Source organism: Pimephales promelas, chromosome 5 (genome assembly GCF_988280905.1).
Source record: "Pimephales promelas chromosome 5, fPimPro1.hap1.1, whole genome shotgun sequence".
Lineage (NCBI taxonomy): Eukaryota > Metazoa > Chordata > Actinopteri > Cypriniformes > Leuciscidae > Pimephales > Pimephales promelas.
In genome coordinates this window covers 35,741,077-35,767,247 of record NC_142773.1, presented here as the reverse complement: position 1 = coordinate 35,767,247, position 26,171 = coordinate 35,741,077, and the positions used below count along the sequence as shown (strand labels likewise).

The 26,171-nt window shown below is 39.3% G+C and overlaps 1 protein-coding gene across 2 annotated transcripts; it reads right to left on the bottom strand.

The window, feature by feature from the left end:
- Positions 1-1,603: 1,603 nt before the first annotated feature.
- On the bottom strand, positions 1,604-25,895 carry artnb (artemin b). Of its 2 annotated transcripts, XM_039675564.2 has the most exons (5): positions 23,937-25,893; positions 22,291-22,531; positions 4,381-4,473; positions 4,066-4,258; positions 1,604-3,983 (listed from the first exon to the last, which is right to left on the bottom strand). In XM_039675564.2, the coding sequence occupies exons 3-5, from the start codon at positions 4,432-4,434 to the stop codon at positions 3,511-3,513; spliced, it is 720 nt and encodes a 239-aa protein (XP_039531498.1). In that variant the 5' UTR covers positions 4,435-4,473; positions 22,291-22,531; positions 23,937-25,893; the 3' UTR covers positions 1,604-3,510. The 2 variants fall into 2 exon arrangements, with proteins under 2 accessions (XP_039531498.1, XP_039531496.1); XM_039675562.2 differs by lacking the exon at positions 22,291-22,531 and having other exon boundaries at positions 23,937-25,895.
- Positions 25,896-26,171: the final 276 nt, after the last annotated feature.

Sequence of the window (26,171 nt, the reverse complement as noted above, 5' to 3'; positions counted from 1 at the left end):
GGTGCGTTTCCCGAAAGTATCGTTAGCCAACTATGGTCGCAAGTTCCGTCGTTTTCCAATAGAGTTCAATGGAAATTTCGACCAACTTGCGACCATAGTTGGCTAACGATGCTTTCGGGAAACGCACCCCAGTTCGATTCGTAATCATTCAGACAGGTGATTTTCAGTGCTGATTTACATTTCGCACACATTTCTAAGCATTAGAAGGAAGATTTGGGACATAACGGAATATGAACCACTTACTTTAATGATGCATGTGTCGGATCATCAGTCCAGTCAATTCCAAACGGCGTATCAAGGATAGGTCAATGTATTTACAATTTTGTGTCCCACGTAGAAGTCACAAGCCTTCAGGTTTAGAACGACAGGTGTGTGAATTTTTGATCAGGTGTGTGAATTATAACAGAACTTTAATTTTTTTTTGGATGAACTAGTCTTTTAAAACAATGTAGCCTAAGTATTAGTTTAAGTTCTGTTTTGTGATCTTGTTTCCCCCTGTCTTTGTGATTTTGGTTTAGTCCTGTTGTTTAGTTCTGTTTTGTGATCTTGTTTCCCCCTGTCTTTTGTGATTTTAGTTTAGTCCTGTTAGTGTTTCGCTCTGTTTAATTAGAAATTCCCTTCACCTGTGTTCTGTTAATTATCCCATTAGTCCCTGTTCATTTTGCCCTGTGTTTTCCCTCAGTGTTGATCGTCGTCCGTGAATGGTTGTGTTTCCTGAAATCCTGGAATATTTTCCTTTTTGGTTTTGTTTAAGTTTATGTATAAAGCATCTTCATTGAGCTCATTCTGTCCTTGCCTTCAGTCACCTGCACAATCCTGACAGTAGGCTAAGCTTGCTGATTTGTTATGTGAATAACGACAATAAAATTAGCCTGTTTCTCACACAAGAATTGGAATAAAGATTTTATATAGGCTACTATTAGAACTTTTTTTTAAATTATGGCAGTAGGCTATAGTTTATGAGCCTCTTTTAGCTGTACATGCCTATGTCAACATAAGCAGCTGAGACAGTTTGCAAAATATCTTCAGTGCTCCAATTAAGAAAGAACTATGGTTTTATAATGATTTAAAGGTCAAAGTAAATTTTGTTGCAAAAACTGCAGACCGTTGTAGAGTACTAATATATTGTGATGACAATGTTGCAAGCATCTGGTCCTAGTAGTGCAGTTATGCCTTAAAAATGCAGAAGAGGCTCCAATCTCCTGTTAATTAAGTTCACCCACGGTGTGAGAGGTGCAGACTCACTGCACAGAGGCCCCTGAGCCACAGCCAGGCCAGTCTGTGAGGGCTGCGCTCATTAGCAGCCCGACAACAGATGGAAACGTTCTTTGCACTTTAGCAGATGAGAGGTTCACCTAGGGCCTAATGGTGCTGTAATGTACATACATGTCTCCAAGCAGTCTACCTGACTACCTGATGATTGTCATTAGCTGAACTGAGACAAGAGGTCAATGGAGGGAAAAGCTCTGTGATGCGGATTAACTTTTTGACGATTTCACATGCTGTATACCCAAACTTAATCTTTCTTGGAAGAGTTTGCAGAAAGATGTAAGTCTGTTAAAGTGTTTACTGCTGCACCTAAATGAAAGGACAAGAATCTTAATTCACATTATGTATAAACAGCTTTATTCCTATACAGAAAATATGAAGTACAAAAATAAAGAGTAACTTTGCCAACAACAATTATAATTGATAAATAAAACATGTAAAATACTGAAGCAAAGTCATTTATTGTTATCAGCTTTTTAAAACAATATTTTTTGGAGCAGCTTTTAATATTGAAACTGAATACAACATCAAGACTCTTAAGGTCAGCAGATTGGGAGGACAGATGGACTCGTCGGAACACAATCCATCCCCCCCCCCGTATCCTTAGTGTTTTGGAAGAAAACTATTTTAATTTCCTTTTCATAAATTGAATCTGAGACTTCCCAGTAAGCGCTCTGAGAGTTTTATAACCCTTGGAGGACACAAAAAAGCACCTGATGAAATCACTCAACAGATCATGACAAAGTTATCTACAAGTTCTTCCTACTCCATGAAAACATTGGGTTAAATAGCTCAGTTTTTCCGCAACCGTGATATTTTGCAGCTGACTTTTTTTTCAAAGTTGTTATCCACGCTGGTTCATCACGAGATGACAGGGATTGAAGAACACAGGCCAAGGTATAAACAATAAATATAAACATCCACAAGACACATGTGTAGACATAGTAATAAATAAATAACTTAAATGAAAAAATAAATATGATATCTGTTAGGTGTACAGTAAATGTTAAGGGATGCATGGCATCCATTTGGTAACAAAAAGATAAACAATGACAAATGCATTGTGGTCATCATCCGTGTTGATAAAAGAGAGCGCTAATGAGCCTGCTAAAGCACAGTCTGGTAGACATCACACTCTGCGGTGCAATCAATGTCATTTTATTACTACATATAAACATAAATCCTAAAAATGTCAGGTAAGATGTATCAAGAACTGACTTTTAGCTCAGTATAGCTGCATCCAACTATCTTTTCACATAGTTTAACAATTTAGACGTATGTAATGCTCCCCTAATGTATCTTAATAATAATATTTATATATCCTGCTTGTTATATTAGTATTTGATGTACCATCATCATAAATAAATCATATAAAAAACCTTTCATTGTACTACTGGACTAGACAGCCCCTATTGGTTAAGCATCAAATATTATTTTGTATTTTTAGTTTTTATTCACTTTATATTTCATCAACTTTCTATATTAAAACCTGGCCTCATGGAACACGAACCCTTTTAATACCTCTCACTTTATTTATGGTATTAAAAAGGATTAAAAATGTAAGATAGAAAAATATCAGTCCTGTAAAAATCCTGAGAAATGGAAATCCTACTACAAATACAATCAACCTTCAGCACTTCCAGCTGAAAGGGTAATACTAACTGGCCTGTGTGTTTTCTATGGGCTCAACTTTTAATAATACTCTGCATATGTTTGTGCAATTACATTGAGATTACACCATTAATGTGCTGTTAATGAACGGTCCAAACGTTGCTAATCTGCTTGAAATATTACATGCCAGACTGAAGGCCAGGAAAATGGGCACTGACATCCAGGATCAACAAATGAGTCTGACAAATGAAACAGGGTTTCATTCTGTATCCAAGTCTGATGAAACTCCTAGTAAGCAAATGCCCGTTGAGTTATAACATGTATTTTTCAGATGGACGATCCAAAGTTGCAGTTCCGTCCGCAAACTCTCTCCGCGTTGAGTCCAAAGAGTCTCTTGTCGACATGGTCGAATCATGTTCTAACACCATTCAAGCTATTCTGTTGAGGCTTGGGCTGTCGAGAACAGGCTGAATAACTTACAGCCAAACCAAATTCCCTTCACCACGGCCAACCCGCCCGACCTCGTTCTGTAGCCGCGGCCCAGGAGGCTTTCCGATTCCTCCTTTCTTCTCTTTGACCATTGCACAATTTCTCCAGGTCACGCTTCCCCCTCCCCTCACTCAGCTCTCCTCATCCCACGCACTCACAGTCCGCAGCGGAGAGGGACTTGATGGTTCGCCAGGTTGTGGCGGCATCCATGAAGGAGACCGGTTCGTAGCCCGTTGGGCGGCAGCAAGGGTGTGCGCTAATCTTCCTAGCGGTGCGCTTGGGCAGACTGCCGTTGGACAGCAGAGTGCGCAGAGCCAAGTCGTAATTCCCACGAGACCTCTGGCAGGAGCCGACGCAGAACTTGAAGAGGACAATCTCGTCCGAGTCGAAGCCCATGCCCAGGTCCCGTACGCGCATCTCGCGTTTCTCCACGCGACAGTCCCGACTGCTGTGCCGTCCCCTGCTGCTCTTCTCTTTCTTTTTCTTCTCCTCCTTCTCTTTTTTCTTCTTTTTCTTGCGCACTCCTTTGGTCTGTATATCAGAGGTATCCGGTGAGCGGGGGGAGCGCTCCCATCGCGCTGGCTGCTGGTCGTCCTCGACAAGAACAGATGGCTCTGCGGGAGACACAGGAAAGAGACGTTTATCACCCTGAATAATTCCGTATTGATTCATTGTAGAAATGATTCCCAGACTCACCAAACAGGCCATGCCACGGGGAGTCACTGCCCTCCTCAAGCTCTTCCTCAACGTTTGGAAAAGGCTCCAAAGGCGGCTCCTCCACCCCAACCCCAGTACCAGTAAATCCCACCGCAACTTCGGACTCTGCTCGAGAACGCGACCTGCCTCCTGCCACTAGGGGCAGTAGAGACATCACAACCCATGCAAGCACCTGAGCAAACAAAGCAAAGGTGGATGGCAAATGAAAGGACAATTTTTCACGGTAATTAGAGCATCTCCAGGTTACTTGAATCAATGGATGCCCTAGCAAAGAATTCGCCCGTTAATACACACCTGCCAGCGTTTCCTGTGACATGGTGCGTTTGTGACTGATGGCATGGCTGGCATTGCTCTGATCCAACTCCTCGGCCACCACCAAACTCCCACCTGCATGCAAAGAACAAAGAATGGCTTTATTATACAGTGACCTTCAAGTACATACCAAGGCAGGTAATGTAAACTGCAGAGCGCAACATGCGGGTGACACATACGCATGCATACAAACGTATAATCAAAGGTGTCCCATTCATCACGGTCATAATGCCTTTAGAAACACGCTCATTGTTGTTATAGAGCGAGACCATTGCGATCTCGGAGCGCGACCGGTGCTGACTTGCCTGCGGACAAAGCTACAGTGTTAAAAAGAGCCGTTGTCCATCAAATAAACTGCCTTGAAGCAAACTCTGTCAAAAGCATTCTTGATGTGGTTAGATTGCAGTGAGTAGAAGGAGCCTCGTGCTCTCAGGGGGTCTTACAAGCCACGGAGATACAGGGAAGTTGATAAGAACTGAGCAATGCAGATGTTTATTGACTCATTGCAGTGTGTGACTGTGTAACCTGTGCTGGGGGCTTTGATTTATATCAGGGTCAGGAACGGGGCACAGTGTCTCAGTTAACACCATTCAAACAGCAGGACTCAGTCAAACACGGCAACCCGAAAATGATTGATGAGGACAGACCAATTATTTGCTAGGCCAGTACAGCAGAGTACGCTGTGCTTATATTTTGGTTGTGTAGAGATTACTGAGGCTGGATTCCTTTCTCTCGCTAACCTCTGAGAGATCCGTTCCAGAGGAAATGAACTGATGGCACACTTAAACCCAATTTACAAGAATTAACTCACAATAAAGCACTTAGCCACAAGAGGATGTGCCTTCATTTTAGCATGGTTATAGGGTGTTGTTAGACACATGTTTATGTTAGTGATGTAAAGTGGCTAGTACACTCTCAGAAAAAAAGGTACAAAAGCTGTCACTGGGGCTGTATCTTTTCAAAAGGTAAACTTTTGTCCATTTTAGGTGTTAATATGTACATTTTAGGTGCTGATATGTCCATTTCAGGAGCTAATATGTCCATTTTAGGTCCTAATGTACATTTTAGGTGCTAATATGTACATTTAGGTACTAATATGTAGCCTACATTTTTGGTGCTAATATGTACACTTAGGTACTACTATGTACATTTTAGGTACTAATATGTACATTTTAGGTGCTAATATGTCCATTTCAGGAGCTAATATGACCATTTTAGGTGCTAATATGTACATTTTAGGTGCTAATGTACCACTAAGGTACCAATATGCAGCCCCAGTGACAGCTTTTGTACCTTTTTTTCTGAGAGTGTAGTGCTTACAAAGAGCCAATTTATAATAACAGCAAGATTTTGGGCATATTTTTTAACCTCTTAACCGGCGCCCCTATTTTTGAGAATTTTCTGAGAACGACATACCTAAATACGAATGTCTGTAGCTCTTAAACCATATGGTCATTCATAACTTCAGAAGAAGTTTGTTGTTGTGCCGATAGATTAAGGGTGCAACATGACACCATGACTTTTGCGTAAACACACACGCCACTTTTGAGTCAAGTGGCGTGTTATCTCTACGCATTTTGAGCTATCCGCGTGTATTCGCGTGTATGCGTGTATGTCTACGCCATTAACGTCCGCATCATTCCGCGTGTCTGTCAAATGTCCAGTCATAAATGCCATTAACCCCAGTGACGGTTAAGTTTATGGATGGGTTTGAGGTAAGTCATTTCTTTTTCTTTCCTAGGATGGTAAGGGAACAGTCATAAATGCCATTAACCCCAGTGACGGTTAGGTTTAGGGATGGGGTTGAGGTAAGTCATATATTTATATAACGTTAAGTCAACGGCGTTCATAAACACGCTGAAAAGCGATTATGCGTTTTGATAGCACGCCAAAAAATGGAAATACGAATTGGCGTGTCATACACACGCTACTTCATGAGATCAGTCTGAAGGGTGATATGTTTATAAGCCAACATTATTTATCATATTTTTATTATTTCTACATACAGAACTATCAACCCGATCACTAAATGCGTCTTTACAGCAGGCATTGTGTATTGTCGTGTAATTTATACGCTAAAGTGAGTTTTTACGTGCATATGATATGCATTGGTTAGGGTAGGTTTAGGTTTGTGGATTATACATTTGGGTAGAATCAGTAGTGTGGGGTGCGTGTGCATTACACGCAAATGCGTATCAAATGCACGTAAAAACAAATTTTCCCGTGAAACTTACACGACAATACACGATGTATGTTATAGAGACGCAATTTACGTGAGAACAGGCTGCAACTATATTAAAATAAACAAATTGCAGATATAAAAATTCTACAACTTTGGCTTAATCAATAAAAAAGAAGCAAAATCACCCTTTAGAAACTCTACCGAATTTAGGCATCACAACTTTATAATGTGTACAGTATGAAAATTTGGATATTTGGTAAACATTACATTTAACTTATTAAATTGTGAGTAATTAACGTGAGTGTTAGATGACAGAAAGGGGAAAGTTAAGGGGAAATGAGCATGCACAATTATATATCCAATTTAAATCTCTACTGTAATATTGGCAAACAACCAATATGGTTTTGATATAGTTCATTCCTAAAGCATCATTTCTAAGATGCTCTTTTCAGTACATTTTATGTGTATGGTAAAGACGACTGTCCTTGCTTCCAATCCACTTTCATTTGATTTTATTTGGTGTTCAAACGTAGAAAACAAGCCATACAGGGGGGGAAAGACATGACGATAAATAAATGACGACAGATTTTTCATTTGACGGTGAAACTATCCCTTCAAGCCTGCATTATGGAAGTATTTAGGAAATGTTAGTCATAATGCAAATTCAAATCAAGAAAACTTGACAGTGCACTCACTCTACCTGTCCTGTTCTTTCTGGATCATTTGCGATGATTCTCATATTGTTAAAGAAATGTCATCGTAACGTTTTAAGGGTCTTTTTTCACGCAGTAGGAAGCCATTCAAGTCAAGTCATCCAGACCCCTGATCTATTCACAAGCTCACCTTTGGACAAAAGTACTTTAGAATGATATACAGAATAAAACTTTACTGCCAAAAAAATAAAAATAAAAACTATCTCGTGTACTCCCCAGGAGCATTAAAGATGTCTAATGCAGTATCTTAAGATCTTCAGTCATCTTGGTTTATTGGCATGCTTAAGGTAAATGTAGAATTTATGTCTTCCAAATCCAGCCAAATAAATATGAACCCGGTTTCAACAGCTTCGGGACATATTTATGGTGTCTCTGGAGGCCAGCTTCAGCTGAATGTGGACATGCTGTCAAGAGGGTTTATGGCACGGATTCCCACTGAATTGTGACTTCGACCATCTTTCTAACTCCTGCATGCGTTGCATTAAAATCGAAGTGTTGTTTATGCGCAAGGATTTATTGTATTCTGATTATTTTCTAATTATAATTGTATACATATCCGAAACCTCCTTAAATATGCGGCACTTCATCTAAACTGCCATAATTGCTTTGATCATAAGTGACACAAAAGCATACGCCCTGAGCTGCATATGCGATTGTTTGTTTATAAATGGTTTGCGTGCGTGTGTATGAGTGTTATGGCTGTGACTCTGTGAGCGTGCACATCTGTTTTCCTGACCACAACAATCATTCTTACAGTCTGGCTGGCTTCCCTCCTTCACTCTTCAGCTGAATGGATAAACCCAGTGCAGAATAACCAGGCTGACCGTAACAAGCAAATCAATATCAGACACCTACAGAGAAACAAGACCAGCTCCACCACAAGAATTCGGAAATTCATCCATTGTAGACTATGGAAGTGCAATCTGGCTAATAGGTGGGTCTGCACTCCACTCGGGGTCTGTGCGGCTCATTTCGTGCTGTCAGTTTCTAAATAATCCCCTTGGCCTCTCGTTCCCTGACGACCCCCCACCTCACTGCTTCCTGTAAGCTGAGCTGGCACGCTGGGGGCGCAGGCCAGAGGTTATGATAAGAGCACTACCTGCCTCTCAAACGCACAGCAGGCCTTTACAGCCAGAAAAGCTTTGAAAACGGTTTATGACACAACAAATTCACACTTGCAAATTATTAGTTAATAGCTCCTGATAAGGCAGGCATCACTATTATTATTGCTCACACTATGTCAGGGGCTTGTTCTAAACCAGTTCGAATTCAGCTTCGGTGCATAACCCTGCATTTCCAGCGACATGACAAAGTCCTCATCGTGGAGCATCACTACTGTATTTATGAACAACAGCTGAACTGATATCTTTCTGACATTATTTTAATTTTATTTCTGATAAAACTTGTTTGTTACATATATGTGCAACATTTCAGCCGTAAAAAAATTATAGGGTTGTTAGCTAGATTGTTCATTTACCGTCTAGCTAAATGTCTATGCTGAAATATAATTAGATAATGGTTTGTATTAAAAAAAAAAACATTATTGCAAGTATTTATGTAGTGACTTATGGTTTGCACTTCAGAACTTCTGTTAAGGGAACTTTTTAGTGCAAAGTGCTGGCGTAGACCATAAATAATACGATTAATAGCAAAAGTACTTCGGGCACACCCAGTGTTGTGATGCGTATAGTTACGTATGTTTTACGACTTATGAATGTGCCTATGTTTACTTTCTTCTGTCATCTTTAAAAAATGGTCAGTGCAAATCAAAATGACAGTTAAATTCACAGTAGCTCCAGTGAAAATAGTGCCCTGGTTTCTCTGGTTCTGAATGCAGCAACCAGGCACATGCGCTGAAGTTTTGTTCAGAATACATAAATGTACATTTAAATGAATATGTGAATCAGATTGTAAAGTTTTGAGTTTATATCAACAGAACTTTCAGAAAATTAAATCTGATCTGATTGATGAAAATTAGTGCATGTAAACATACCTATTGTCGTCTTAATACTGTAATTCTAGCTATTTAATGGTTCCATAAACGATTCTTTAAGTATTTCTAAAAAAATAAATATATGGAAAAAATGAATACAACTCCATTGCCAAACGACGAGATCATTTCAATAACAAATACATTTAAATCACTATAGCAAAAGGTGTGTTTACATGGCTTTTGAATGACTTCAATGCCTTTTTTTAGAGAATTTGCAATTTCAGTTAAAAAAACTATATTAAATAAGCAAAAAAAACTTTCTCATGTTTGTTCATTAAATACTAACAACAAATCTCAGTGTTCATTTTTAAATACATAATTGTCATGTGAACAACCAGTTAGGAAATTTAGGTCTCAAGAGTTAGCTGAAATCTGTGTTAGATTCACTTAAAGTCCCCCTGCAGTCAATAATGTTATCCCTTAAAACTCGTCTTTGATTACTGAAATTATGTATTTCATTTTTTTTAATGTTAAACTAATCATAAATAATTTCTTAAAGTCTTAAAATAACTTGAATGTAACTCCCATAGACAATTTACGAATATGCAAATTAGCTCCGCCTCCAATCACAACAGCTCAGAGATCCCCTCTTGATGTGATTGGTTACAAGGTAGTTTGTGGCATCAGAAACACCAGCGATTTCAAACCGTCTTTGGTTCACTGCAGTTTCAAGGAGCTCACCAATCGTGTTGACTTTATTAATTTTAAAGCATATTAAAAACACCGCATAGACATATAAACAACATTAAAAGCTTGATTTTCACCGCAGGGGGACTTTAAGAGTCAATAATTCAGGATTCAGACTATACTTGTTCTGCTGTATGTTTGTTTCACTTAACAAAATTGACTTATAAGAGTCATTCTTTTGGTTGCACTCGACGTGTTAACCCTGTTCCTGGAGAGCCACAACCCATGCAGAGTTTAGCATCACCCATATAATTAAATGCACCTGATCCAGCCCATCACGTCTTCTAGACTTATTTGAAAACTACAGGAGTTTGTTTTGGAGCAGGATAGGAACTCCAGGAGCTGAGATTGACACCCCTGCACTACACTGTTCATGCTATTCAGCCCAACACTAAAGAACAAGCACATGTAAAGATCTCTTACTGACTTTTCTTTATCCTGTGTAAACTCACCATTTCTAAGTGCAAACAATCTATTATACAAAGCTCTCCTATGAATATCAAATCAGGGAATATAATTAGCAGCTCTTAAAACCGATTTACTTAAAGGCAACTCATTTACATCTTTACAAATGAGACATAAGAACCCTTTAGATTTGGTTTCAGATTTGGTTAGGGAAGCCCAAATGGTCCTCACAGCACATAATCTCAAGAAAGTGTGTTTAAAGTGCAAACTCACACCGTCCAAATCTTCCTATGCAGTGAGAAGCATCTTCCACAGTCCCTCACACCCACGTCTAGAGGTGCACCTGGTTGTGTTTAAGTGCCCTAAGCAGTGTCTTTGTTGGCCAGTCGCTCTGTGCCTCTTGTTAACATGTGAGCTGAGGATGCCTGAGGGACGGGACCATGCGGCTGCACTCTTGAGGAACTGCAGAGCGGTTCTGACGGCCTCTGTGCTGGGACTCATTGATTAAAGGCATGCTTCAAACGCACAACAACCTGCCCTCGGGCACTTACATGCCACCGTTAAAGAATACGGGAGTATCACAGTGGCGTCATTGTGACTAACGTGGATGCCAGACATCTCACCCTGCAAAAACTCATTTCGGAGAGATGGCACTACACCCCACCCCGCGTGAAATGAAAAAATTACTTTATAAACTATTATTATATGCATTTGTGTAAGCCGCATAACAGGTTCGTTCATTCAATAGTATTGCCGGAAGTGAAAGTGACCGAGGGAATCCCAACATAAGTGGTCACAGACAGTGTTGTGTACTCGAGACTCGAGACCATATTTCAATGGTCTCGGTCTTGTCATGGACTCGTGTGCATTTTGACTTGGAATTGACTAGTACTCGAACATATTAGGACTCAGACTTATTGCCGAGTCCGCTCGAGTCCCATTCAAAATAAGTCATGATTATTACTGTATTGTTAATATTCTTTAAATTGTTGTTTGATTGAAACGTCCAATGATTGCTGACTTTCTTGTGCGCAACTGCGCATGATTTGAGACTATAAACGTTTGCGGCGCGCAAAAGCAACAGGACCCAGTTCAGATGTGATGTAGAGCCCCTCTAGCTCAACTATGCACTGAAAATGTCTGCTTTATCATCCATAATTCAGTTTGCATATAAGAGCCACACAGAATTTGTGTGCAGCAATGTAAATAGCACTTACTGATTTTAATAATTGTAAGTCATAACTATAATAAAATTACCTTTAAACCACTATGTGGCCTTTTTACCATTACAGTGTACATGATTCCATGGTATATTTGGTTTACTGTTCGAGTATGGTGCCAATTTTATTGTTACCACCAAAAATATTACATATTCTTGAAGATATTTTTAAGTCTGGTTTGAGACCCAACCTTAGGTTATCCAACCTCTCTGGTCTCGACTCGGGCTCGACCCTCTATGGTCTCGGTCACAACTCGGACTTGACCCTCTTTGGTCTCGGTCTCGACTCGGACTCGACCCTCTTTGGTCTCGGTCTCGAATCGGGCTCGACTCTCTTTCTCTCGGTCCCGACTCGGACTCGATCCTCTATGGTCTAGAATCGGACTCGACTCTCTTTGGTCTCGGTCTCGACTCGGACTCGACCCTCTATGGTCTTGGTCTCGAATTGGACTCGACTCTCTTTCTCTCAGTCCCGACTCGGACTCGACCCTCTACAGTATGGTCTTGAATCGGACTCGGACTCGACCCTCTATGGACTCGGTCTCGACTTGGACTCGACCCTCTATGGACTCGGTCTTGAATCGGACTCGACCCTCTAGGGACTCGGTCTCGACTCGACCCTGTATGGTCTCGGTCTCGACTCGGACTCGACCCTCTATGGTCTCGGTCCCGACTCGACCCTCTATGATCTCGGTCTCGACTCGGACTCGACCCTCTATGGTCTCGGTCCCGACTCGACCCTCTATGGTCTCGGTCTTGACTCGGACTCGACCCTCTATGGTCTCGGTCGCAACTCAGACTCGACTCTCTTCGGTCTCGGTCCCGAATCGGACTCGACCCTCTATGATCTCGGTCGCAACTCGGACTCGACCCTCTATGGTCTCGGTCCCGACTCGACCCTCTATGGTCTCGGTCCCGACTTGGACTCGATCCTCTATGGTCTCGGTCTTGACTCGGACTCGACCCTCTATGGTCTCGGTCGCAACTCGGACTCGACTCTCTTTGGTCTCGGTCCCGAATCGGACTCGAGCCTCTATGGTCTCGGTCTCGACTCGGACTCGAGAGAGCTGGTCTTAACTACAACACTGGTCACATAAGAAGTGATCAGCGGGATTCAGGGATATTGTATATAATATAAGGATATTGTAGATACGGGAGTCTCCCGGACCGTACAGGAGAGAGGGGATGCAAACTCCTCAGTCGTGACGACAGATGCAAATGAGGGGCTGTCATTTTAGAGCCGTTACGAGGGTGTTGACTTTTGTGATGTGTGTTGGAAAATATATACATGATTAAGCAGGTGATTTGTTAATTATGATGTTTGAAAGTAAAAGCTGACATGATCATTTTTTCCTGGAATTTGAGCCGTAATTTGTCTAGACTGGACTCAAGTTGGCGCATAAGCGAGTCTCAAGAGAGAACCCCTGCGTTATTTCACTGTCCCCCTTCCATCTCAGACAGAACCATTAGAGGTGTTTGATGTGCCAGGTCTACCTGTCATTAATGATGAGGAGCAGTGGTGTGGGATAGGCCACACTAAATCAGCCAGCCAATAAAAGACACCTGGTGAAAGCAGAGATGCAAAGTACACTTCACCAGCCTGGCCTGCTTGATCATTGCCAGACACGCTTTTATCCGGGAGTGTGAACCTCAGCCATGAGGTGCGTGTAATATATCTATCCGTGTTCCCTCCAGCTCTCTAAACTCCATCGGCCTCAATCTCCAATCCAGAATTGGCACATGCAAAGAACAGGCAGCATGCATGTCCTTTCAAGTTCATAGGTCTTTCCCTCTTACAGTACTTATTACATACACCCTGTATATAATGTATTGGACCTGTTACAACGGACTGCGTTTTGGCTATTTGCAGATATCCGAGACACTGGTTTTATGACATTTTAATGTGCTTATGCTCCAGAACTCGAGTTCAATCGCAGCATGTCTGAGTGCGTGACATCCAAGCGTATAATTCAATAATCCTTCCCTGGCAAAAGGTAAGTTCTCATTACTGTCAGAGTCCAGCCACTGGAGAGGTGAAGAGAGAGCGTACGCTGCCAAGAAAACCAGCATTACCTGTTTGAAACCCTTTACTCTTTTGTTGCAGGATCCAAGGGGAAAAAAAGACACTGATTATTGGATTGTGAACACATGTGGTTTTCAGACCACCATTCATGTCAATGAGTGAACATGATAGCAAAAACAACTTCCATTAATTGCTAAGATCCATCATTCAGGTCTCTGCTCTCTTAGACAAACTCTTCTTCCAATACAGCATACTCATATCAATAGACTGTTGAGTGTAATGGAAGAACATGAACAGCAAACACACAGACAAAAAATGCACACAGTACAGCAAACCTAACACAGGGGTCCTCAAAATAGAGAAAATTCTCAAAAATACAGGATCTATTGGTATCAATGGTTCCAACCTTTGATATTCAGTGGAACCTTTCCGTTGCCCAAAAGCTTCATTATAGTGGAAAAAAAATATTCTTTACACTAAGAAAAATATGGTTCTTCTTAAGAACAGATCGCTGACAAGTTCTTTAAGCAAACAAAAATGGTTCTTCTATGGCATCGCTGTGAAAACACCCTTCTGGAACCATTATTTTTAAGAGTTTATACAATTGGAGGTCTCGTCTGAAAAGACCATTTAATGAGTTCAATTTGTCAACACAATAATGATGCAGTCAAATCAACATCAGTGATGTGTGCACGTCCTGGTTCGTTCCCTTTTGACTTCTTACGGCACTGAATTCCTGAATTCACGGTACATCAGCAATGAAATCAGCAGTGTTCGAGTTAGAGGCTGTGAGCCTTGACAAAAGAGGCAGGTTGGTTGGTAGGCTTTATTTTTGCTACGCAAATGCAGTGGCCACTGTTTGCATTCCACACCACGCGACTGCATCACGAGCCTGTCGGACGGAGCTCAAGAGCTTCCTAAACTGAGGCACGGGCCTGGACCACACAAACAGCTCGCTCAGGCACCTACAAGCGTGCATGAATGCACATATATATCACAATACAAATGGCTCAGATTAGGACCATTGTTATTATCATTATCATCTCAGTTAAAGCTTTTTTTTATGGATCTACACTGACAAAAATAATCGTGATTTTAATGGTAAAAGATACAGTGACAACAGTGCAAAACTGTTCATTGGTTAACAGAAAGTTTCCATACTAAATATGGTAAATAACTGTGATCTTTCACTGTAAAATACCGTTAAATTTACAGTTTTTGAAAGTGACAACTCATTGTATAATTTACAGTGAACAACCGTAAATTGACATTCCCACAATTCCTTGTGTGACACTTCACATTTTATGTATTTTTGTTGAAATAAATATGGTTCCTCATAGTTTTCATGTTTTTTTTCCCTAATCAGTTATGTAGATCAGGGTTTTATGTTACATTTAATGTTGTTAAATTAATGTTTATTGCATTTTTTTTTATTTCATGTGGATTACCATGATGGTGTTTAATGTTTGTGTGAATGACACCTTTTTACCTTTGTACAAAAAAGATGTCAATTTATCAAAAGGTTGGTAAATCAACATTTTATCAGAAAATGAAATATGGTTTATTACTGTAAATTTTAAGTTAAGTCTATAAAACCATTAACATTCCTACTGTAATTTTAAGGGTAAAGTTCTGGTAACCGCAGCTGCTGTTTTTTTTACCGTAAAAATTACAGTTTCATTTTTTACAGTGTGTATTACTGTCTCCCAACATGTTCTGATGTCTGCTAAAACGATTCTAAACGAGTCTATTACTAAAAACACTCTCATGCATCTTAACCACTCATGCATTTCAAACCCCTCAAAATAGTTTCATTCTAAAATTATCTAAAATTATTTAATTAAGCAGTTTCTTTAAAAGTTGAGATGGATGATATAACATTAGATTGCCTATTCCCTGGTATTGCTTACTCATTTGTGCAAATTTCCTCAGTTTTCCTACAATGGATGTCAATGGGGTCCATCAACTATTTGTTTACTGACATTCTACAAATAATTTGTTAAAAAAAAATTCAGACAGTTTTAAAACAACTTGACGGTGAGTAAAAGATGTCAGAATGTTTTATTTTTAAATGAACTACGCATTCAAAGCTAATCACTAATAAAATAATAACACTGTTAAATTTAGAATAAATTAAATGAAAAGTTTCCATACTGTACATTATAAACTTGTGATGCCTAAAAACACGCAATAAAATGTTTTTATTTTAGTCTATTAACACGAAACCGTACAGAATTTGGTCCTACTTAAACTACTCAGGTCAAAAAACAGTTTGGTACAATATACTTATTGTGTTCATGTGGTATTCCAAATCACTTTTGCTGAAAGCAAGGTGGACAATGGGTAAGGTTAGGAACAGGTTTGGTATATTGTAAGGTTAAAGGGTGGTTTAAATGATTAGTTCACTTCTAGAAAAACTTTTGCTGATAATTTACTCACCCCCATGTCATCCAAGATGTCCATGTCTTTCTTTCGTCAGTCGAAAAGAAATTACATTTTTTTTTTAATTAACTTAATTTTTGATGAAAATATTCCAGGATTTTTCTCAATATAATGGACTTCAATGAACCATAACCGGTTCAAGGTCCAAATGAGAGTTTCGGTGCAGCTTCAAAGGGCTTTAAACGACACCAGACGATGAATAAGGGTCTTATCTAGTGAAACGAATATGAACGAATCTAATTTCAAGTCATTACGTTCGTTGAATGAACGAAATGATTCGAAAAAAGATTTGTTCATTTTGATGAACGAGTTCGAACAGGAGAGTCACAGACGCGCATCACAGAACAGATCAAAATGAGCATTTGTGCTTATAAAACTTACATTTTTTTAACAATTTTTTTCTTTAAATGACCGATCGTTTCGCTAGATAAGACCCTTATTCAACGTCTGGTATCGTTTGAAGCTGCACTAAAACTGTCTTTTGGACCTTGAAACGGTTGGGGTCCATTGAAGTTCATTATATGGAGAAAATCCTGGAACGTTTTCATAAAAAACGATTTCTTTTCAACTGAAGAAAGAAAGACGTGGACATCATGGATGACATGGGGGTGAGTAAATTATTAGCAAAAGTTTTTTTTTTTTTAAAGTGAACTAATCATTTAAGGTGTAAGGGAAGGGTCAACAATGTAACTAACTATATGTAATTAAAGTAGCTACAACCTAAAATATGTACATGACAATTGTATTGTATCCACTGTATTTAATTTTAATATATAGTAGTTAAAGACACTTAATATGAAGTAGATCCCAGAATTTTAATATTGGCCTGCCATATATCATCATCCACATCAAAACAACAATCAGCTTTTCGGGAGTGATCAGTGCATCCACACTTTAAATCTGATAATCTAAAGAACAAAACGTGTTTGATACGCAACCTGATGATCAGTGATGACTACTGTTCTTTTTCTTCAATAATAATCAGTAACAGACAGTATCAGTATTAATGATCAGCGAGTCTTCCTACTTAATGCTCAGCAGTAAAATCTGTCCTCCTTCATTTAAGATCAGAAATAAATGCCTATCATGTTTCTCTAGACCTAAAGAAAATCAGCTGGCAAAACATTGTTAACAGGCTGTTATTGTTATACAAAGTGGGTCAGCATTGCAACTCTGAGAAGATGATCTGAACTGACAGCCGCAAAGTCATAAATTTGAGCTGCAAGATTATTAGAGAACTAATTTTATAGTCCAGATTCGTGAAGTCTGTGCCGAGCAGTAGCTAATGTCGCTTCCTGTCTGAAACCCATCCTGAACAACAGCTTTACCTTCTCTTCATTAAAGTGTCTTGCCTTTTGCTTTGATAACCAAATACAGCCAGATTAACAACATTTAAAAGGGACCGACAGAGCGAGAACACTTGGATGAACAAGTCCTTAAATGGGAATAAATTAGGGAAGAGAGGGTAATGGTGAAGATAGTGTTTCCCTCCCGAGGCTTAGCCTGAGCAGTCACAGCGAACACTAAAGAGAGAGAAAGAAAGAGAGGGATAGACTAAGCAACTGAATACTCTATAAAAGGAAGCTAGGACAGTTAGCCTTTAGATAAGAGTTGGTGGCTTCAACACTAAATTCACATATCAGGTACAAACCTGAATCTTACGCACTCAGTCAACTTCCTAAGCCATCGACCTGTCTTGCTTTCTAAATGAATCCTCAGGTAATTATTTCAACCGAGGCAGCGCTCGGGCCAGGCCAGCCCATCCTCATAGGCCTTTATACTGTAGCTCACATCTCATTTGTTCAAATTAAGCTCAGGGAGGGGGAAAAACTAGCTATTAGTGTGTCTGGATGAACTAACGACATCCAAAGCGTTTCCATGTCGCCCAGTTGAGCCCCAGACAGGCTTCGAGTAATGACCTGGCCCGCTCTTTCAAAGGCACCGACGCCACCATGATTAATGCATCTGACCTGGCAATTTCGGAAGAATACAGCTTATTGTATTAAAGACTGCTTCCAGCCACAAACATGGGTGTACAATAAGTCCACTTAACATTCTTCGCTATCAAAAGTTTGGTAAGAGATGTTCAGATAAAGAGAAAAAGGTAATATCCCTCATCAGTGTCATGAATGAAGTCTTGAGCGTACATGCGTTTCATCTGGCAAAAAACACCAACAATTAAGCGAAAACCAAGGGTCAGATCTGGTGAAACTTTTGTGTGCATTTATAAATTTGTTTTTATTGTATGAGCAATAGTCGGAGTGACTGAGTCTGAGGGAAACAATCACAAAATCAGATTTTCTTCGTGCCACAATCAAGGCAAATGAACGAGCTCTGTCAAAAAACAATTGGAGTGTATAAAAAGACTGTTATAAAGACTCTGCCGAGTATGAGGAATGCAACAATGGAGCTATGCATCAAAATGAATAGCTTTTGCTAATCATTTTTGGTAACCACAAGAGGGAGGACGTTCAATCTATTTCACAAGGGGGAGACTGTGTGGAATATCCAGATTGTGTAAGATAAGCATAATCATACCAACGGCAAATCATGATTTTAACAGTAAAAAACTGTAAAAATGCTACAGTGCAAAACTGTTGATTGGTTAACAGAAAGTTTCCGTAATATATGCGATAAATAACTGTGATAGATCTGAGGGTACATTTAATGTAATTTTACTGTAAAATACCATTAAATTTACAGGGGTTTTTTTTGTTGTATAACTCATTGTATAATTTACAGTGAAAAAACGTAAATTGACATTCCCAATATTCCCTGTGTGACACTTCACATTTGATGTATTTTTGTTGAAATAACTGTTTCCTCTTTTTTTTCTAATCAGTTTTGCACTTTAGGGTTCTACGTTACATTTAATGTTGTTAAATTTGCATTTAAAAAAAAAAAAATTCATGTGTTACCATGATGGTGTTTAATGATTGTGTGATTGACACTGCGCAGCTTCTTTATACAAGTATTAAAGGAGTAGTTCACTTTTGAAGAAACTTTTGCTGATAATTTACTCACCCCCATGTTATTCAAGATGTCCATGTCTTTCTTTCTTCAGTCAAAGAGAAATTAAGGTTTTTGATGTAAAAAATCCAGCATTTTCTCCATATAATGGACTTTACTGGTAACCAAACGGTTCAAGGTCCAAAAGACACTTTCAGTACAAACTGTTCAAAGGGCTTTAAACGATTCCAGATGACGAATAAGGGTCTTATCAAGTGAAACGATCACTCATTTAATAAATAAATAACAAAGTTTAAGTTTTGTAAGCTCGCCTTGCTCTGTTCTGTGACGCACGTTAGTGACTCTCCTGTTCGAACTATGTCATCAAAATGAACAAATCCTTTTCCGAGTCATTTGGTTCATTCAACGAACGAAACGAACGAATTGATTCTGAAAAAGATTTGTTCATTTTGATGAACAAGTTCGAACAGGAGAGTCATGAACGTGCATCGCAGTACAGAACAAGGTTAAACTTTATTTATTTATTAAATGAGTGATCGTTTTGCTCGATAAGACCCTTATTCATCGTCTGGAATTGTTTAAAGCCCTTTGAACAGTTTGCACTGAAACTGTCTTTTGGACCTTGAACCGTTTGGTTCCCACTGAAGTGCATTATATGGAGAAAAATGCTGGAATGTTTTCATTAAAAACCTTAATTTCTTTTCGACTGAAGGAAGAATGACATGGACATCTTGGATGGCATGGGGTGAGTAAATTATCAGCAAAAGGAAAAGCTACACTCATGCTGGGTTGTTTTAACCCAATTTTGGGTCAAATATGGACAAACCCGAAATGTTGGGTTAAAAATGTAATGTAAAAATTTAACCCAACGGCTGGGTTAGTCCATATTTGACCCAAAGTTGGGTTAAAACAACCCAGCATTTTTTAGAGTGTACTTGTGATGAGCTTTGATAAATCATGTGATCCTCATCACTGCTGTGATGATTGTTGGTTGTCAGTGTATTAAAATGGTACAAAACAGACATCAATAGTTCAGTAAGTTAAGTTGGTAAATTAATATTATATCAGATAATGAAATGGTTTATTGTTGTAAATTTTAAGTTCAGACTGTAAAACCAATAAGTTTGCTACCTTATTTTTGATGGTAAAGTTCTGTCAATCACAGCTGCCGTTTTTTTACCGTAAAAATTGCGTTGTTTTTATTTTTTACAGTGTAGGTCAAAATAAAAGGTTGGGGAGTCTTAAAGGGATGATTAATCTCAAAATAAAAATGTTTCAATCACTTGAATCAAGCACTTTAAAGAAAAGATCACAGGACTTGCACACCATCAGTAAGTCGTTATTTATCACTTTACCACGAAATAAAAAGTGTCGTTTAAAAAGTCTTTAGGTAGTTGACATAACTATCCTTGGGGTTCCAAAATGACAATGTGGCTCGCTTGTGATGAACTTCAACAGATTGTGGCTTCCTGAACACTTCCTGAAATTCCTTTTCAAACGCCAATCCCCCTTAAAAGCCATTGAATCATTTGCACACTGGTTGGCACCATGATGAATTTTCTAGAAACTGACACAGAGGCCCATTCAGATGGAAAACACGGACAGTTGCACTGACCCTTAGAGAGAATGAGCTCAGGTCAGCTAAGGCCAAGGGGACGTGGACCCTGTGGTGGAGTTGCAGGACACTGTGAGATATCTCAACCTTCTCCTCAAAAGCACTCATATAATCTCTTCCTCACATTTCTGTCACATTCTGAACCCAGCTTAGTCATTGTAGCCTACATGCCAGTTATCTTCTTGATAGGTCTTGCTGCGCTAGAAGCCAGTAGCAATATCCAGTGTATGAATGGGTCATCATTTAAACCTTCCTACCACGCTGCTGAGGTTCGGGAATGTGCACATGAAAACAGAAGGAGGGAGGTGCCACATCGACGCCGGGGGTTTGAGAGATCATTATATGACATGAAGAAGTAAAACCTTCAGAGGTGAGAGCCAGGTCAACTAACACATGAGTGACCGAAGAATTGGAGGGAGAAAAAAAAAACCTCATCCGTGATAATAAATATAAGTATGTTGCTTTTTTTTGCCTTCCCGTGTGATCGTGGTTTCGGAGGATCTCAGCGCAACACATTTTGGATGTGTCCTTTATTGAAAACACCTGACTATATCACCTGCATATTATCTGACCTGAATTGGGTGTGTTAGATTAGGGAGACATCCAACATGTTCAGTGTCGGGGTCCACAAAGAAAACGAATGAAAACCACTGCTCTGTGAGGCAAAGTAAAATACAAAGCATGTAAGCTATGCAAAAACACACATGGACATGTCATTGAGGTAGGTGCGGTGCTAGTCCAGGGCTGATCTGAAAGCAAAGATTCCAGATGACAGCCCTGAAAATGGAAATCACTGCACAAAAAAATGAAATCCAAAGCCTTCAGTGGAATCTGATATTTGAAATAATTTGAATAAATCGAGTTCAGCTCACATGTGGAGGTCATGCTTCTCTGAAATGTAGCTACACTATAAAATAAGTATGTGATCAATAAGTTATGACAACATATATTTTTACATTGCTTTAACTCATCAAAATATGTTAAGTAATTTTCAACTTAAATACAAGATCAAACTTTTTTTTTAAAAAAGTCAGTTTATTTAAGCTGAAATGACTTAAACATCCAAGTTGATTGTACTTGAAAATTTAAGGCACTTAAGGCACTATTTATTTACAATAGGTTATAGTATATGAAGCGAATCAAACAGCAAGAAAAAAACAAATTTCTTCTTTTTTGAGAAGTGTGCTTAATGTTAATTAATGTTAACGTTCAACCACAAGAACTAAAACAGCTTTAAAGTGGAGACGACTTTCACTTTAACCAGAACGATATCTTTCACTATTTACGCTGTTGAAAACATCCCCCCCCCCCCAAAAAAAAAACAAACTTTGACAGTTTCCCTTTTTTATAACTCAAAATCAATTATCACTACAAATAAATAAAAAACGACCAACCAAACCATGTTTGTTTTCAAGAATAAGTTCAACAGGCTGTGAGAACAGAATGACAGGTAGCTTACATTGCCTCTCAGACCACACCTGATGACACCCGGCTAGTAGAAGTTTCAATTACACACCAGCCGTCTAATGTTTATTGCCTAAGGGGACATATTACAGAGGTCTGATCCAAACCCGTTGACAATCTATAACTCGATCAATTCAAACGCAGCCGATATGTCAAGAAGTTGAAGTTTTGCGCGTTACCGTGCGTATGGAGTGCTTGAGCGCGAGCGTGCCAAATCCTTCCAGCCTCGCGCTTCCCGTAGGCAGCTTGTCTTCGCGAGTAAAATCCACACGCGCCTCTGTAAAGCGACTGACTTTCTCACGGGTATGTCCTCTTCTAAAAGCCAGAGAACAAACTCTTCAAAGGAGAGGAAGACGGAGAGGCGCCTCCCTCCGTGGCCAAGCCTCTCTTCTCTCTCTCTCTTCATCTTGTGAGATGATCCTGAGAGGAATGAAAATCAAAGCTAATTTTCCACGGCTTAGCAGCTAGTACTTAATAATTTAAATAATGTTAGTAAGAATAACCAGGGCTCGAATAACAGCTAGCCTAATATTTCGTCGTCATTTATATAGCCTAAATCTTTTAGTATTTGAGTCGACATTGGTTTCGTTAACCCATAGGCTACTTCTATCGATTCAAGGCTAGTTTTCCTATTAATCTATAGGCTATTAAAACATAATTTCCGTTTTTCCCGCATAAAGAAAATAGTGATAGTTTTAATATGAAATAGGCTACTCTCCAAAAATCAAACTCCTTAACAAAAGTTCGAAACATTATTAACAACATTGACCAATTTCAAAATTATAATAGGCTAATCGTAGGCTATAAAAGCCCCTAGAAACGCTGCTGTAGCCATTTGAATAGCCTAGGCTTAATGTGATTTTATTTAGTTGTGATTCATGTTCCGTATACTCAGTCAGAAAGTGAATGTGAGAGAACATCCATCCTGCTTTCATTAACATCCTCAGTCCTGAGATCAGAAACTTTATACAAACAAAGCTTATTTATGAAATAAAATGTAAATGTTAATCACTCTATTAGACATTTATAGCCTAAATGAAATCATGCACGGCACACTTTGTCAACAGCATGCTGCATTTATTAGCTTTAAGCTTTAGAGAATGATGACACAAATCACGAACTCAACTGTTCGTGTAATCAATGCAGACTAGCCTATTTAATGTGTAATTTATCTAATTAGCCTATTTGCTGGAGCAGTTTACACATTATTGTTAGTAGACTAGTTTGTAAATATGAAATGTGTGTGTAGGCTATGGCTTATGGAATATTGTTCTGTAAAATGCTAAACGTCCAATAGCCTACCGCGCATCAAAATTCACTTATGTGCCTCACTTTTCATAACAGAAATATTTTAACATGCAAATTATGACAAATTTGTCCGGTGAAACATGTTATTAAAAAATAACACGCATTTCACCCGGTATGTCAATCACTTCGACGCTTGCTCATGCCACAATTTATCCGATTATCTTTCTTTTTTTTTTTTCATTCTATTTTCATCCACTCATAGCTACTATGTTGAATGCAACACAGAGGATTATCATAAACGAATCGATTTATCAATAATAATAATAATAACCATAATAAAAAGTGAAAATAAAATAAATCGCCAGAAACTCATTTAAAACGTTTCTTCATCTCGTGTGAGATTATAACGCATAAGAATTCGCAACCCGTAGGTAGCTTGGCTATTTTAATTAATACCGAGCACAAGTTGATTTTATAATGCACAAACGTACATAAAATAAACTTAATCATGATTAAGGAAGACATAGGTACCGATAAATTACTTGAGAGAAATTCTCTCATCATTTAGCCTACTCACCCTCATGTTTCGTTACTTTCTTCTGCTGATCACAAAAGGAGATGTTAGGGAGAACGGCCACCTTACCTTATGAAAAAAAAACAAAAAAAACAATGAAACATACATGAATGGTGACTGAGACTGTCAGTCCCTCACATAAAGCCTAACATCAAGGGTTAGTAAATGATGACAAAATGCAAATTTTGGGCTCAAGGTCAGTACAGACTACACAGTTTCATTCTGTCTAGGTCATTGAGTTCATGTATAAACGAATTTTAAATGTTACACTTAAATGTCAGATATCCAGTATCCTGATTTTCACCATGTTCCGCATGCAGTCAACCTCAAGCTACTTATTTAAACAAAACAATGCTTCAAAGACCATGCACTGGTGCTTTTGACAGCTGATATGTCTGCATATAGATGAAAAACTCTCTGGCCCTTGCTCTGCAAAACCTGCCCTCTGCTCCCCAAATGTCCATCAGTGAAGTTCGCTCCACCCACAGACAAGGGCTAACTTTGGCACTCCTTCCACTACAAACACCAAGCTCAAAGCACAAAGACTGGCCAAACAGGGCCTTGCTCGCTTTAAGCCTTCACAAAACATTAAAAAAATTCTGGGAGGCTCTCATGAGCTTTGTTTATAGACCAAACCAACAATACACACAACTGGGCAAGGAATGGAGGAGAGTGAATCACCACTGGTCCGATCCACAAACAGTGGAAAGTTCAAGTTCAAAAAGATTGATTGGGAAATCTCTCATAGGGTTTCCCCTCAGGTAAACCTGCTTGAATCACAATGGATGGCAATTTGATTTAAACAGATAACATTGCTGATTATGTAGCCGTCATGATTTTCCGAAGTTCCTTTTCATGAGCACCACAGCATGTCCCACACAGGGTTTCACCAGGTGCACTCAAGGTATTTTCCAAGGTACATTCAAACATTCAGTTTTTCAAATGTCCTGAGGCGGTGCTCAGCTGCTATTTGATTTTTGCTCTTTATTATAGCACAAATGTTTAGTACTTGCAATGTTTTAAAGGGCTGTTTACTGGCTAACAGCTGGAGCACACCAAATGTCACAATCTTGATGAAAGAAAACATAAAGTATATGTACAGACGCCTTCAGCGCATCAAAATGAACAACTTGGCATGAAAACGAATTCATTAAAGTAATATAGATAAAAATTCATAAAAAGTGCACACCTTCCTTGACGCAACATGTGACTGTCTGCTTGAGTGATGAATGTGAATGTGCACTATTGTGTAGGGCTGAAGAACACGTCCTGTGTGTGCTCACGGCTAAGCCCATGAGCACATGAACAACAGATACAGGCACCCAGTAAACAAACCGCTCAAATACCATCAAGGGTGACTGAGCTATGACAAACACAACTAACACTTGTCATGCATCCCCTCCCAACAGCATCCAAGCTCTCGGCATGTCAGCCATGCACTCTGTTTACCCTCACAGCTCCAGGTTCAGCACGATCATTACACCAGCATATTGGAAAGTAATACTTACTGAAAATCCTCAAAAACACTTGCAAACTATTATACTCTTACCTAAAGGATTATTAGGAACACCTGTTCAATTTCACATTCATGCAATTATCTAATCAACCAATCACATGGCAGTTGCTTCAATGCATTTAGGGGTGTGGTCATGACCGTCATGGTCAAGACAATCTCCTGAACTCCAAACTGAATGTCAGAATGGGAAAGAAAGGTGATTTAAGCATTTTTGAGCGTGGCATGGTTGTTGGTGCCAGACGGGCCGGTCTGAGTATTTCACAATCTGCTCTGTTACTGGGATTTTCACGCACAACCATTTCTAGGGTTTACAAAGAATGGTGTGAAAAGGGAAAAACATCCAGTATGCGGCAGTCCTGTGGACGAAAATGCCTTGTTGATGCTAGAGGTCGGAGGAGAATGGGCCGACCGATTCAAGCTGATAGACGAGCAACTTTGACTGAAATAACCACTCGTTACAACCGAGGTGTGCAACAAAGCATTTGTGAAGACACAACATGCACAACCTTGAGGCGGATGACCCCACCGGGTACCACTCATCTCCACTACAAATAAGAAAAAGAGGCTACAATTTGCAAGAGCTCACCAAAATTGGACAGTTGAAGACTGGAAAAATGTTGCCTGGTCTGATGAGTCTCGATTTCTGTTGAGACATTCAGATGGTAGAGTCAGAATTTGGCGTAAACAGAATGAGAACATGGATCCATCATGCCTTGTTACCA

Coding starts and splice junctions, on each gene's coding strand:
- artnb (XM_039675562.2), bottom strand. Junction 4,259..4,380: donor GTCACAGGAAACGCTGGCAG/GTGTGTATTAAC, acceptor TTGTTTGCTCAG/GTGCTTGCATGGGTTGTGAT. Junction 3,984..4,065: donor CCCGTGGCATGGCCTGTTTG/GTGAGTCTGGGA, acceptor TGTCTCCCGCAG/AGCCATCTGTTCTTGTCGAG.